Source organism: Spea bombifrons, chromosome 5, assembly GCF_027358695.1.
Source record: "Spea bombifrons isolate aSpeBom1 chromosome 5, aSpeBom1.2.pri, whole genome shotgun sequence".
In the NCBI taxonomy this organism is placed as follows: Eukaryota; Metazoa; Chordata; class Amphibia; order Anura; family Pelobatidae; genus Spea; species Spea bombifrons.
In genome coordinates this window covers 38,071,486-38,086,054 of record NC_071091.1, presented here as the reverse complement: position 1 = coordinate 38,086,054, position 14,569 = coordinate 38,071,486, and the positions used below count along the sequence as shown (strand labels likewise).

At 41.7% G+C, this 14,569-nt stretch overlaps 1 protein-coding gene across 1 annotated transcript in view; it reads left to right on the top strand.

Annotated features, from left to right (window-relative positions):
- Positions 1 to 14,569, top strand: part of BBS9 (Bardet-Biedl syndrome 9) — a 220,222-nt gene that overhangs the window by 113,739 nt on the left and 91,914 nt on the right. The window contains exons 15-17 of the mRNA XM_053468017.1: positions 3,443 to 3,583; positions 4,093 to 4,188; positions 10,128 to 10,300. Coding sequence (XP_053323992.1) covers positions 3,443 to 3,583; positions 4,093 to 4,188; positions 10,128 to 10,300 — 410 coding nt within the window. The remainder of the gene's footprint in view (positions 1 to 3,442; positions 3,584 to 4,092; positions 4,189 to 10,127; positions 10,301 to 14,569) is intronic.

Here is a 14,569-nt window from a genome sequence, read left to right as displayed (position 1 = left end):
CTTGCTCTCCTCCTATCGCCCCATTTCCCTCTTGAACCAAGATCTAAAACTATACACCAAGATCATGGCCTCTAGACTGCAACCTATTCTAATGGCACTCACCTCTCCTTCTCAGACTGGATTTGTTAAAGGGCGCCACTCTACTCAAAATATTAGGGGCCTTATCTCAGCTATTTTTACTGCCAAACTAACTAACAGCAAGGCCTCTATTGTAATTAGTTGTGATGCTGATAAGGCGTTTGATAGAATTTCCTGGCCATACCTTGTTAGTTTTTTCAAATACCATCATTTTGGGTTGCCTTTTGTTCAAATGTTTCGAGCGTTGTATCATTCCCCGGTGGCACAGGTTACGGTGAATAATATGAACTCTCGCTGGTTCTCCTTGGGTAGGGGTACTCGCCAAGGATGTCCCCTGTCTCCTCTACTTTTTAATCTGGCGATTGAACCTTTAGTCCGTGCTATTGAGCGTTCCGCCGAGCTTGAGGGGCTCAGGGTGGGTGATGTCGAACTGAAGGTTGCCGCCTTTGCTGATGATCTTTTGTTATATCTCTCCAATCCCAAAGCGGCGATGCCTCATTTACTTAACCTATTTGACCAGTTTCATAAGGCCTCGGGATTCTTAATCAATAAGCTTAAGACCGAAGCGCTTCCCATTTTCCCGCAGGCTAAACGTGGCTGGGGGGGGCGTTCCCTTTCAATTGGACTCGACTTCCCTCCTTGAAGTATCTAGGCCTTACAATCCCCATAAATCTGGCACATCTTTACAAGCTAAATTTTTCCCCGTTGTTGCGTCAAATGGAAGACTCTTTTAAAACTTGGTCCAAATTTAATCTCTCCTTCTTAGGTAGATGTCACTTATACAAAATGGCCTTTTTCCCCAAACTGCTGTACCCGATTCACATGTTGCCCATTACCTTGAAGAGGAAGGATGTCCAATATCACAATGCACTGCTGCGTAAGTTTCTGTGGTGCAACAAAAAAGCCAGAATTTCATTGGTGAAACTTCAGCAGCCTGCTCATAACGGGGGGGTGAATTTACCGAACCTATTCGACTATGCTCTGGCCTCTAACTACCGCTTTGTGGCGGATTGGCTGCGTGGTAGGTCTAGGTTCACCAATGTGACCCTGGAGCAGCAACTCTTTCCTACCATTTCTTTGGCCTCTCTCCTGCATCAGCCTAGAACTGCTTTGCCTCCCGATGTGGTCGCCAATCCGTTGTTGTATCATACAATAAAGGCCTGGGAGCGTGTTCGACGTCGCCTGGGCTTGGAGGTCCATTATTCCCGGTTCTTGCCCCTGGTTTGCAACCCGCAGTTCCAACACGGGAGGGAGGATGTTGTCTTTAGGAGACTCGCCCGGGTGGGGGGTCGTGCAGTGGGTGACTTTCTTGACCCGCGAGAGGGTAAACTGTTGTCGTTCTCGCGGTTCCAGGCTAAGTTCCCTACCGTTCGAATTCATCCTATTCACTACCTCCAGCTCCGTAACTATGTTAATGCGCTACTTCCCCACCTCTCTGGGGCTAACTCCAACCACCCCTTAGACCAGATCACAATATTATCATCTGCCCCAATGCTCACAATGTCTACAATTTATAATCTGCTTCGGCCACTTATCGATTGGGAAACCCATACGGCAGGTATTGCCTCCTGGAAAACTGATTTTCCGAATCTGTGTCCAAAACAGGTTCTCCAGGCGTACTCCCGCAATTCCAAACTTTTGGTGTCTAGGGATTATGGTGAAATGTTCTTTAAAATCCTGCATAAAGCGTATGTCACCCCCAAACTCCGGTTCTTAATGGGTTTATCTGATCATTCCCGATGTCTGAAATGCCGCTCACCTGAGGCAGATCTTCTTCACGGCTTGTGGTCCTGCAGTTCTATTGTCCCGTTTTGGAATGCCCTACAGTTGTACATCACAGATACTTTGGGCATTCGTTTTGTGATTTCTGTTGAATGGGCAATTTTTGGTATATTCCCTGATCATGTTCCTCCCTCTGCGGCAAGGGCTAAATCTCTCTTGCTCACTATCTCGGCAGTGGCCAAACGGGCAATATTGTCCCAATGGATTGCTCCTCAGCCACCTTTATTACCTATGGTCCTGTCGCGATTACGCCTTTTGTTTCAGATGGATTGGCTTGAAGCCGTTCTCCATAAGGAAAGCAAGGTTAAATTTCTGTTTAACCGTTGGTCCCCATTTATCGCAACGCTGGATAATAATACCAGGTTGTCGTTATACCAAACGTTTAATACCACAGAATGGTACTGTCTTCAGGTCCTGAGAGGTACTCGCCCTGTCCCGGGTTTTTGATCTTACTGATGGGCGGGGTGGATGCATTTTGTGGCCCGAGGTTTTGCGTCGGTGGGGGTAATGACATCCTTGTGTTGGGGAAAATTTTGTACCTTATGTTGGCCTTCATGGTTGTCCACTACTTAACCTTACTTTTGGTCTCTCAGATCATTGTTTGTACTGTATGTTATCCTGAAACTGTACATCACTTGTCTCTGTAAATGTCAAGTTTTGTCACCATGTCATACTGTCTGGATGTAAACTTATTCTCGTGTTTTATGCTTTGTCTTCTCCGTGGAATAAAGAAGTTTTAAAAAAAACAAAAAAAAAAAAACAAACACAAAAGAGGTTTTGAACTGTGTTTCTAATCTCTTATTTTCTTGATGCACTGACATGGGCCAACCATAATGCTTGAGTTTACCATTATGTATTCTGGATTACCCTAAATGTTCCAACAAAATGGGAAGAGTGTTCTGAGGTCTAAAAGCTATGTAGCTTTACATATTTTTTCTGTGTTGGCCTAAATCTTGGGCACGTGGCAACCTTTTATTTTAAAGACTCAACAAATACATTACTCATTTACGATATTCCTAAAACCACCAGACATAAAAAGATCTGGTGGTTGCTTGGTGGTGTTTGACTTCACAGTAACCTTTTTTGTTCTTCTTTTTTATGGTCCCCTTAGTGACATTTCTTTCCATTTTTTATAGTTGTCTACTTAATGCCAATGTATTTAGTAGTCTTTTTAAATATTTTGGTCATTACAGATTATTGTTGTTATGCCCTGCTATGTAAAACCATAGAATTCAAAGTGGTGTACTTTCACACGACCGTACACCTTGAGTGAAGTTATACACCTGCAGTGAAAAATAACAAAATGTTGAATATGGCTATATAAGCTGTGAGCTTTTATTGGGAGACAACCCAACTGTCAAAGTTGCTTTCCCCTCCATAAACAAAGCAGATAGTAGCATATACTTCTAATTTATTAGCATCCTTTTCCTGCATGAACTATTTTGTTCACACTATAGTAACATAACATTCACACTTTGAAGTTGAGTATCATATAATTGATTAAATATATCTTGGTGTTTACAGTATTTTGTAGCAAACTTTTAGATACACTTCTATGATTTTACTTTTGTCTCAAATACAGGTGTGCCTAGAGTATTGCAGTGTAGATTTCGACTTCCACTGAAGCTGGTTTGCTTTCCAGTGCAGCCATCAAAAGCAGCTAACCACAAATTAACCATTGATACCAACAAACCTCCAGTTAATTTAATTAACCTTTTTCCAGGTAAGTGGTTGGTATGGTATTTAAATGCATGCTTATTTTTATATCATTCTTTGTGTTGGAAATGAAAAAAAAAATTATCAAATAATGAAATGTAGTAAAAGTATGTGCTGGGTCACTGTTTATGCTAACCAGATTGATAGCAAATTTGTTTATCGTCATCATTTAGTGTATTAAATGAAATAAAAGTTTTAAGTTTCCTACTGATCCATGTGTACTAAGAACTAATTCTGCTAATGATGCAATGTTAGAATATTCATACAGATATACTTCAACAGAGTGATAGTGCAACAATTTCTTTATTGCTTATGTTTTTGGAGATGAAGGAAGATAAAAGAAAAAAATATAATGCACTGATGACGTTTTTCATTTTACCTTACTGTATTAAATAACTAAATAAACCTAAGCATAACTTACCATTCCTATTTAGAGAATCCTGTGTTATTATTATTGCAAATATGAAGAGCTACCCACGACTGCTACAATACAAATATTGTGTAATTTTCGTTTAGATTTTGTTGATCAAACTCAGGATGACCAGCTCAGTGTTCTAGGATTCCAGTTGCTCGCCGGTCGAAAAGTCACTCTTCTTGCGTCTAAAACATCTCGTAAGTAATAGATGTTTAACAAATCCTCCACAATTCTATGTCTAAGTCAAAGTGGGAGGTAAAGAACTTAGAAACTGTATAGCTACCACTGTTTAACATTTTCATAATTAATCACAGATTTAGTTAACATGTGTTTTATCAGTTATACCAAAAATGTTTGTGCTCAAGCACTATTCTTATAAATATGGCCTACTATTGGTTCCTGAAATTGTGTCCTAGTGATAATTACAACAGAGGGCAGAATATATGTTTTGCTACTTACCTGTGATAGAGAGATTACATTAAACCACATTACATTTATTTATAAAGCGCCGGCAGATTCTGGAGCGCTGTTACAGTCAGAAGAACAATTTAGAAACACATACAATAACATATACAATAACAAACTGGTGCAAAGGAGAAGAGGGCCCTGCTCTTGCGAGCTTACAATCTAGTCGGTGGTTGAGGGGAAAGTGAGTCAATAGGAGAGGACTGCTTGGATGGGGATGAGTTGATCTGGTTCCGATGATGTGTTGAAGCTGTTGATTATTCAGATGGCTGGATTATGATGATGGTTGAGAGAGATTATATTACAGTCAGTTTAGGAAAACAAAAAATTCAAATAATTATCTGCTTTAAACCACAGAGAGTCTCTGGGTTACACTTTGCTGTGGTTTGTAATTACTTTCCTGTGTTCACAAAACCAAGGCATGCCATAGGGTTTTCTTTTTTAGTTTTTTAACATCAAGACTAAATTTTGTCCATACTGCTACCAAATCTGACGAACGGACGGAGGCAGTTACTGTGAGCAGCTGTTGTGGTTTGGTGCTGCTTTAGTGGTTGGAGACCATATTGTTATCTTAATAGAAAACATTTAAAGATTAGTATTGCAGATACACATTTAATTTAGGTACCCCTTCTCCCGGATGTCTGTCTCTATAGCAACACATCAAAAGTTTTCCATGACTATAGACTGCATAGTATGCAAGAATTTTAGGGGAATGTAACATTGTCAGGCAAACAATTTTCCTGTCAAAGTGTGATTCAATTACTTGCGAGAACAGACAGGGTAGAAACTTGGCCTTTCTGTGGCCAAAACTGGTATTTTGGTTTCTTCTGGACTTGCTGCAGACTCCTTCGGAATATACTTCCTTCCTTTCATACTTTAGTATTTGCTTATGGATACACATGTAACACTATGCATAATAGACATGCATAGAAAATGCACACTGTATTTACTTAATTATAAGGTGACCCCAAACTAAGGGGCATAATAAAAGAAGAAAAAAAATGAAAAGGCCTGAATATAAGACTCCCTACTGGGAAAAAATTAAAACTCATTAAGTTTTTATTGCTCTCACACGCTCATTTACTCTCTCCCATGGTTCCTTTCAATGTCTCCCTACCTTCTTCACTGACCACTTTTATATCCTTGTCTCTTTTACAGTAGTTCCACTCTTTCTCTTGCCTCTTCTTGTTCTTCTGTCTTCTGTGTCTACTTCTACCGTGTCTTCTTTTGTAGTCCGCTTCCGCATGATCCAGGCCTCCCGAAGCACTCCCGCAAAGGGGCGAAGCCTCCAGGCACACTCTCTCACTCAATTAGAAAATAATCAAGCAAATAAAGACATATGACGGCCCAGATACACAAATATAGATACCCAAAAACAGATTGTTTCTTACACTGCAGTACTCTTGGTCACAATGAAGCATAGTCTTGGTTGACTTTAAGGAATGTCTTTAAGGAATGTAATTCTTGGCAGTGGTCTGCAACCCAGTCCACAAGGAATACCAACAGTCCCAATTTTTTTTAATGTCCCTTTTGGAGAAGAATTGAATGATTAAATACTGCCCTGTTAGTCTGTCTTGAGGACTTCTAATAATAAGCAACCACCAGATGTACTTCTGAAAGTCCTTTGGTGGACCAGTTCAAACATAATGCAGTTGGCATAACAAGAAACCACAGATCCCTGGAGCCCTCAACCTCGCAAAAGCAACCTATCTCACAGTGCCAGCGTTGCCACCAGTTTGTCACCTTTTTTGTGCCACAGTATCCCCCAAACAGCTAGTCGGTGCCATCATAGCCCCCAGACAGCCTGTCTGTGCCATTTTTGTCCCAAAGCAGTTTGCAATCTTACCCCTCAAACTGCTTTCCTGTGCCATTGTAGCCCCCAAACAGCTTGCCTGTGTCTCTCTCCTGTGCAGACTTATACAGCATGCAGAGAATGGATATGGTGTCACTTCCTGCATGTTGGATCAGACAGCTTGCAGGGAGAGACTGTAGGAGATCATCTGATTCGATGATCTCTACATTCTCTTTGCCACTAACGGCAGGTGTTACCCACAGCTAGCTGCTTTTAAAGGGGCGGTCGCAGGGTGACCTCTGTGGCCTTACAATGGTTCCACCACCACATTCACTGACATAGTTACATAAGACATCTCAGGCTTTTAACTTAAATCACATTTATTCAATTGAGGAATAAACTTAACATCCTACAGTAATGGCTCAGGCCAGTGCGGTACTCTGCCCTAGGCCGACTTGGCCTAGGGCAGCTGTTCCAGTGGGACAGAAACCTATTGGGCGATCAGGCTCCCTGTAGCGCCATTGCTCAATGGGCTGGTAAAAAGGGAAATTTTCCCCCAGTCTTTGGCACTTTTTGCACTTCGGACCCCTACATGCACTTTCTATTTTTGTATACACTAGCCCCAGCCTTATGGTTAGGTGTGCAGTGTATACAGGGTAAATTTTTTATCACATCAACCTAAGGGCTGTGGCTTGCTCGGGGGCCACTTTTGTATATAGTTTTTTCACACGATTGCACTGATTTTTGCACAGATCATGTGTGTTTTCTTTGCATTTTTAAATTATTTTATTATCAAAACGACATTCAGTACACAGATTTTTCAACACTGAGCTGGGTCCCCTAAAAAGGCCCGTTTTTTCTGGTGAGGAGGGGAGTTAGGTAGCTCTTCTGAGTCCCCCCTCCTCCTCCAGAGACTGTTCCATTGGTGCCAACCCTTGCGGATAGGGACCAGGAAAATCCGGCACTCCTGCAGGCCTTATAGCCAGGGAGGGAAGGAAGTGGTCGCGTATTCCTTGTGGAAAACAAAGAAGGGGACTTGGTGTCCGCCGCAGCCTTATGGCACGTTTGGCAGAAGTAACTTTTTTTTGTTGTTTCTTCACTGCCAAGCCACCTCCTCGTTTGCTCCTCCCTAACTGACTGATGATCCAGCAATGATCCAGGGCCATTTCAAATTGCACTCCATTCTTCTTAGATTTGAGTACCCATACACAAAGCTTTATTATTTGGTTAAGAAAACATAATAACCCATTATGTAAATATCAAAATAATAAAGACAAACTAGACTGGGTTAATCCAAGGAAATGTCGCTTGTCACTGGATTAATAGAAATAATCTGTTCACTTCTTTATTTTACAACCTTTATGGAAGACAGTATGATCATACTAAATGGACATATTATTTGATTAGGAACAATATAGATATAAATTTATACATTGACACAAAATTACTTACAGTGAAATAGACAGAGATGTAGTACTCCCTCATAGATTTATATATCTGATTTACAAGATATTTATGTAATCTCACCTATAGCTCCACACAGCGATCATTGTTTTTTACCTATATTTTGCACAGTACCCCAAAACCATCCACTCAGTATGTAAACCATGCACACAGAGTGGATGATTACCAGTCAAGGTGCGGAATTGAAGATGCCTTACACTACAACTAGAGTTCAGATTGAGTTGTCAAATTGCTTAAAACTGGCTTCCTTTCAATTAATTCACATGAAGTTCCCTGTTCCATCTATGAATGAAGACATAACAGTTCAGAAAAATAATTTTAATTAGCAGCTGTGCATTTGCCTTTGAATAAAGCAGAATGGTAAAATGAATTAGACTGTTATTTGTCATGTTTCTTTATGTTTTTAGCCCTAACAAAAGTAGTAAGAATAGCAGTAATCTTGCAAGTCGGTGAAGAGGTTGCAATAATGAAGACTGATGCTTTTTCAGATCACAATCAGAGCTACCTTGAATTAAACCACAAAGTACTAATAAAATTTCTGACATCCATGATACATACATTTGTGTATTGAGAATGCAGCAAGGTATAGAGAGTCAGGGTGTGATTACTCCAAATGCTGTATAAATATTGGTTTCCCAGATCTGTGAGAGATTATTGCATCTCACACGTCAGAATGGTGTGACAATCTTTAAAGTCAGCAGTTCGAAGATTTTTGACTTACTTTATTAGACTAAAATTTAAATTTACAAGAAGAAGGAACTAAAGTGATCACGAAAAGACATAGCACATACTGGTACACAATATGAAGAGTGCCACAATCGTGAAAGCTTTGTTACTTGACACTATCAAGATTTGTGGGGCCTGAGGCAAGAAGAACTTGTGAGGTTACAAAAGGGCAAGCAAGTTGCCTGATCTCCAGGAAAGGCCAGGAATGTGAGGTAATATGGTAAGCAGAGGCACTGCACTTCCTTCCCTTTGGGGGACCTTAGGATGGGAGACCTGCTTGCCCGCACCTAAGTCAGCCCTGGGCAAGTCTAAAAAATAATTGCAGTTACAACCTATTAAATGTATTATATGACAGGGCCACCAGGTTTTCGCGCCTCTTACCGAGCAAATGGTCTGGGTTCCCCTCCCCAGGTGACCCTCTAGACGACACCAGGATTTTTTCTTCTACTCACCTTTTTTGGTGACAAAGATGGAGCAGTGCAGACAAGCCATTTAAGGGCACATACAAGACATCTGAGGGCACTGACAAGCAACTTGGGCACAAAGACGATGCAGACAACCCACCTGGGGACAAAGATGCCAACGAGGCACCGCATGAGACTAGTGAACCCTCTGCTAGTAAAGGCTAGGGTGACAAAATTTTATTTCTGCCATTCAGGGACACAGTATGGAGCGGATAAGATTACATACACAGACATATCATATATATCTATATATTGCTATCGGTTCTTTCCTGTAATTGACTGAAACTGACAATGGCATGCTTTCTATCCACAAAGGCTGTTATTGAGTTAACTGTACATTATCATGGTTCAATATTTTGAGGTTGCCCATATAAAATATCAAACTTTTACATTTTCACATATTTTAGTTATGGTTACAATTGATTTATACCACTGACAATAATTAGCCATTAAACATCAAAACCAATTATATTTTACTAATTATATTTTATGAATAAACTAGCTAGAGTTACTTTGATCCACTACAGCTTGGGTCAACCGGATTTCAGCTTGACTCTTGCTGAATAGTTTAATGTAACTAATAGGATTTAATGTAACTGACTGCTAGTGAGCAGCGTTGTGATGTTTCCCTCTAACTGAAACAGAAGTGACTACCTGAACTATAGTGAACCAGCTCCCAAGACTAGTAAAGCCTTTACAATGTAGGGATTAAGCAGAGCTCCACACTTGTGCCCTTATAAGTGTAAAATAGTACTGAACAATGTAACTACGTTGAGGGTATCAATTGTGATTAGACATTGAAAACATTTAGCCGAATGGCTTAAATTGTTGCTTTTTTGCCTCCTTTCAACGGAGGTTTCTGTAGTTACACTTTTTTGTTCACATTTGGCATATGGAGGGACGTTTGCTTTAGTACGAGCTATGAGTATGAGTTGTACTCTACATGCACCACTGTTATCTCACACAGTGCTTCAGTGATGTGGCTATCAAAACCTAGAATTTGAGTGATGTTTTTTATCCGTGGCTATTCTATTTAAGTTTTTGTCTCTGGCCTTACATTGGATTTGACCATTTGGAAGTGTTAACATATAGACACTCTACCATACTGTTAAGTAAGTTCCGTTAAGAAATATACTTATAAGTGTTTTACAAGACATATGTTTAACACCACTGAATGGATTACAAAATGTAAAGCCTTTCTTCTTTATGTTTTTTTTTTTTTTAGAGAGATATAGGATTCAAAGTGAGCAATTTGAAGATCTTTGGCTTGTTACCAAAGAACTAATTTTACGTTTTGAGGATTATTTTCGGAAGCAAGGAGTAAAAGACTTTACATGTTCTTTCTCTGGGCCAGTGCCGCTGCAGGAATATTTTGAGTTAATTGACCAACACTTTGGGGTAAGTTTATCTTGTAACGTTTCAGAAATGTGTAGTAATTCTTATTTATGACAACTTCACTACATACTTGGTGTGATGTAGGGCTGTACCTTTTCACATGTTGTTGCATTTTCTTCTGCTTTGACAACCAAGCCTGTTAGCCCGTAATCACCCTCCTCTAGTGCCAAATAACTACAAAGTAGAATTGAGATTTCCTTGAATAAGGCAACATTTTCAAGGATCAAAATTTAAAGGTAACAGTTTTACTGTTTTTTTTTTTTTTTTTTTAATTCTGACTGGATCTGTTATCTCTAGTTTGTAGCTTATTAATTTAATTACTCTGTCCTCTGTTTTTTAAGTTTCCTAGCAATTTGTCAGTGTCATTGTCCCATCTTGGAAATCTGTTTTTGCTAAAGGCACAGAGGTCTTAGAGTGCCTTGGTTTGATAGTACGTGGACAGAGTATGCGATAACTCCCTAGAAAGTTGTATCTGTTTGGATTCGACCTCTCTCCTGTTCCTGGCCACATACAATATTATGTGACCCCTCATGACTGGTTTCGAGGCCGTAGGGGGAGAAGCCTCTTTCCATATACGTGAAATACAAACTTTTGCTGCTATTGAAACATGTGCCAGGAGCTTTCTATATGATGACCCCAGAGACAGAGCCACTTCCACTCCCTCTTCCACTGGAATATGAAGCAGTCGAGAGATGAGATGGAAACTCCACCATGTATGTAACATTGTTCCAACTTCCCCATATTGTCTCCAGCATGATGGAGAAGCGGAGGGAAACATTTTGACAAGTTTAGAAGGCACATAGTACCAACAGAAAAGAACCTTACGGTTGGTCTCAAAATGTGTGACATTTTTTGATCCCCTCTGAAAGGCCGCAAGAGCACGGTACCAGGCCTGGGCATCCTACTCGCAACCTAGCTCCCCTTCCCATTGAATCATGTTTGGAAGCTTGTCATCAGACCCGTGATCCAACAGAGCCGAATAACAGAAGGAGATAACCCTCGAGACATGAGGTGCTTGCAGACAGAGCTTAACAATCGGTGTATTAGGACAGGTAGACATAGGGTGCCTGAGATGTTTGTGTAGGACATCACGAATCTGCACGGCTACACCAACGCATAAGAGACACAGTAGTTTAAAGTAAAATAAAAGAAACACAATATGCACGACCTCCCAACCTCGACCATAGCATTCCAAACATCAAATAGAGCCGAAGGTATCCGAAATAAAGGGAAAACTCAACAGTAAAATAATAACATAATAAGAGGGAAATATGATAATCTTAACCCTCCAACACATTTCTGAGGGCCTAAATAAGATTACCTAAGGAGAAATGAGAAACCAGCTTTGGCCGAAGAGCAATCTCCTGAGAGAGCCTTGCAGAACCTCGGTATACGTTTCAGGCGTCCCCAAGGTATTCAGCACATAGAATCCGTCTCAAATCCGTAAAAAGGAAAGTAAACCACAGGGTAGTTCCCCATGAGTCAAGTAGAAACAGGCAAAAGCTCAGGGGGCAGCGTTGAAGGCTTCTCCTTATCTTTCGACTGCATGCGGGAGTAGCGCTGTCTTGTTGACTTCTGCCTACTGGATCTCGTCGACTCTCCACCCAAGGTGGTACGATGAGGGACAGAACTGGGCCCTTGTCAATCCGCAACGTCCGCATCCTCTTGGACCAGGTTCCATTGTTGTAGGTGAAGTTGAAGGCCCTCTGTGGGCACTCAAACAATATGAAGAGCACCACTCCTGGAAATTAGTAGCTTAGTGGAGAAGCCCCATCTGTATGGTATGTTGTTTTTGCGGAGAACCAGGGTGATCGGAGCAAATGAGCGACGCTTGGTAGGAGTCTCAGAAGACAGATCAGCAAACAGGTGTATATGGATGTATGGTGCTAAAGAAAATAGCTTCTTTAGCGGAGTAGCAATGAAGCCGCAAGAACACATCTCCGTTGACGGTCAGGTAAGAAAAAAGACATAGGCCTTGAGGCCGCCATCCGTCACCTCTTCCGAAATGCCCTTGACTCTCAAGTTCTTTCGACGAGAGCGGTCCTCCATGTCAGCTATTTGGAGAGTAGTCTATCATATTTATCTTCCAACAGGTTGTGACGATCTACCACTTAATTTAAGGTTGATGTGAAATCTTCGAATTTCTGCTCCATGTGTTCAGTGCGCTCACCCAGGTGGGCTAAATCTTGTTTTAAATCCGTAATCATCCCTTTAATGGCGTTCATCATGGAGTTCTGCATAGTGTCTAGCATGCGTTGTAGGATCACCGGGGTCACCGGAGCCGCCAGGTCTAGATCCAATTCCTCCTCATCATTGTCTGGTTGCGATGGCAAGAAAGCAGGCTCGCCGCCATCTTGAGGCCCACCGCTCGGGCGCATACCTTTAGAAAAATTGTGAGGAAGCTTATTCAGAGTTTTCTTAGAATGCTTAGAGGACATCCTCGTCTCTCCAGGAGCCCGAATAAAAACAAGTGGGTGAGTATAAGCTCGGTAAATCGATTGTTTAAGCTGCTTAAATGCTTGTGTGCTGGCAGAACTACACACTCACGCGTCCGTGCAGCTCAGTCGCCAGACCACGCCCCCCCCAGAAGCAATTTTTAATTCGTGGTGCTTTCAATGTATTCACTGATGAATCATTCCAATGATTTTCTTGTAAGAAAATAATGTCGGGGTGGAGTTTAAGGCGAGTTAGGGCTTTTTCCCTTACTAGGGAGTTCAGTCCCTCAACGTTCAAAGGTAGTTTCTATTTATTATGAACTGTTGGCCTTACTGGTTTGATTTAAGGGCATCTAACTTCTCCTGGCCCATGGAGATGGTCGTTCAGCTAACATTCCTTCAGACACTTATCCAGAAGAAGAGCAATGTATGATGCCATTCCTCAATTTTTGTAATTGATTGATTGCGTTTATGAAAGTCCTTTTTATGGAAATGGAAGGGTCCAGAATTGTGTTACTGCACTATAGCACCTGTCTACTGGGAACTTTAGGGGTTCATCCTTTCACAGGGTACCTTGATGAGCACACATTTATTACAGCATCAATGTAAAACAAATAAGATCATGGAGCCGCAAAATAAAAGTCACGTTTAATCATTTATCATCGTTCTACGACAAGAACCAGCTGGCAATTTATTTCTGTCTCAGACATGGGGCAGAGCATACAATTGTGCAAACAAAACAGTGTTAGATATCTCCAGGTATCATCCTCATCAGAGTCTCTTGAATTTACATATCAAATTTGTCTTTTACTCTTTTGGTATTATATTGTCAGGACCCAGGCAAGCAGGTCGGGTAGGAGTCCAGTTGCAAGGGATACCAGGGGCATCATGACTGAACAGGCACACAACAGACAGAAAAGCAGGACTGGGATTGGCAAGGCAGAGACCAAAGCCCTCTGGCACGGCACACGGCTGGAAGCCCACTGACATGGCACACGGCTAGAAGCCCACTGGCACGGCACACAGCTGGAACGTGGCTTGGCAGCTTTAAGGCAGGGCACACGGCTTGGCAGCTTTCAGGCAGGGCACAAGGCTTGGCAGCTCTCAGGCAGGGCACACGGCTTGGCAGCCCTCAGGCAGGGCACACGGCTTGGCATCCCTCAGGCAGGGCACACGGCTTGGCAGCCCTCAGGCAGGGCACACGGCTTGGACAGGTAGGTGAGTCTGGGACACGCTAGGGTCTGGTACACAAAGCTGGATCATGAACGTAGTCAAGGTCATACACAGGAGATCAGAACATTAGCTGCTAGCAGACTAACAGGAACCGAAGCCAAACAATGCAAAGACCCAGGCTCAAGGGCAGAGCAGGTATATAAGGGCAGGGCTAAACTCAGATAACATGGCTCTGCTGTCTCAAGTAATTAGAAAGGGGTGCTCCTGAGAGGGAAGGGTGGCCACTAGTGGCAGGAGGTAGACATAACAATGTTAAAATTATCACATAGCTCACTGGCCACTTTATTAGGTACACCTGTTTAATTGCTTGTTAAGACAAATAGCTAATCAGCCAATCACATGACAGCAACTCATTGACAGCAATGCATTTAGGTATGTAGACGTGTTCAAGACAACTTGCTGAAGTTCAAACCGAGCATCAGAATGCAGAAGAAAGGGGATTTAAGTGATTTTGAATGTGGCATGGTTGTTTGTGCCAGACAAGCTGGTCTGAATATTTCAGAAACTGCTGATCTACTGGGATCTTCACGCACAACCATCTCTAGGGTTTACAGAGAACGATCCGAAAAAGAGAAAATATGCAGTGAGCGGCAGTTGATGTCAG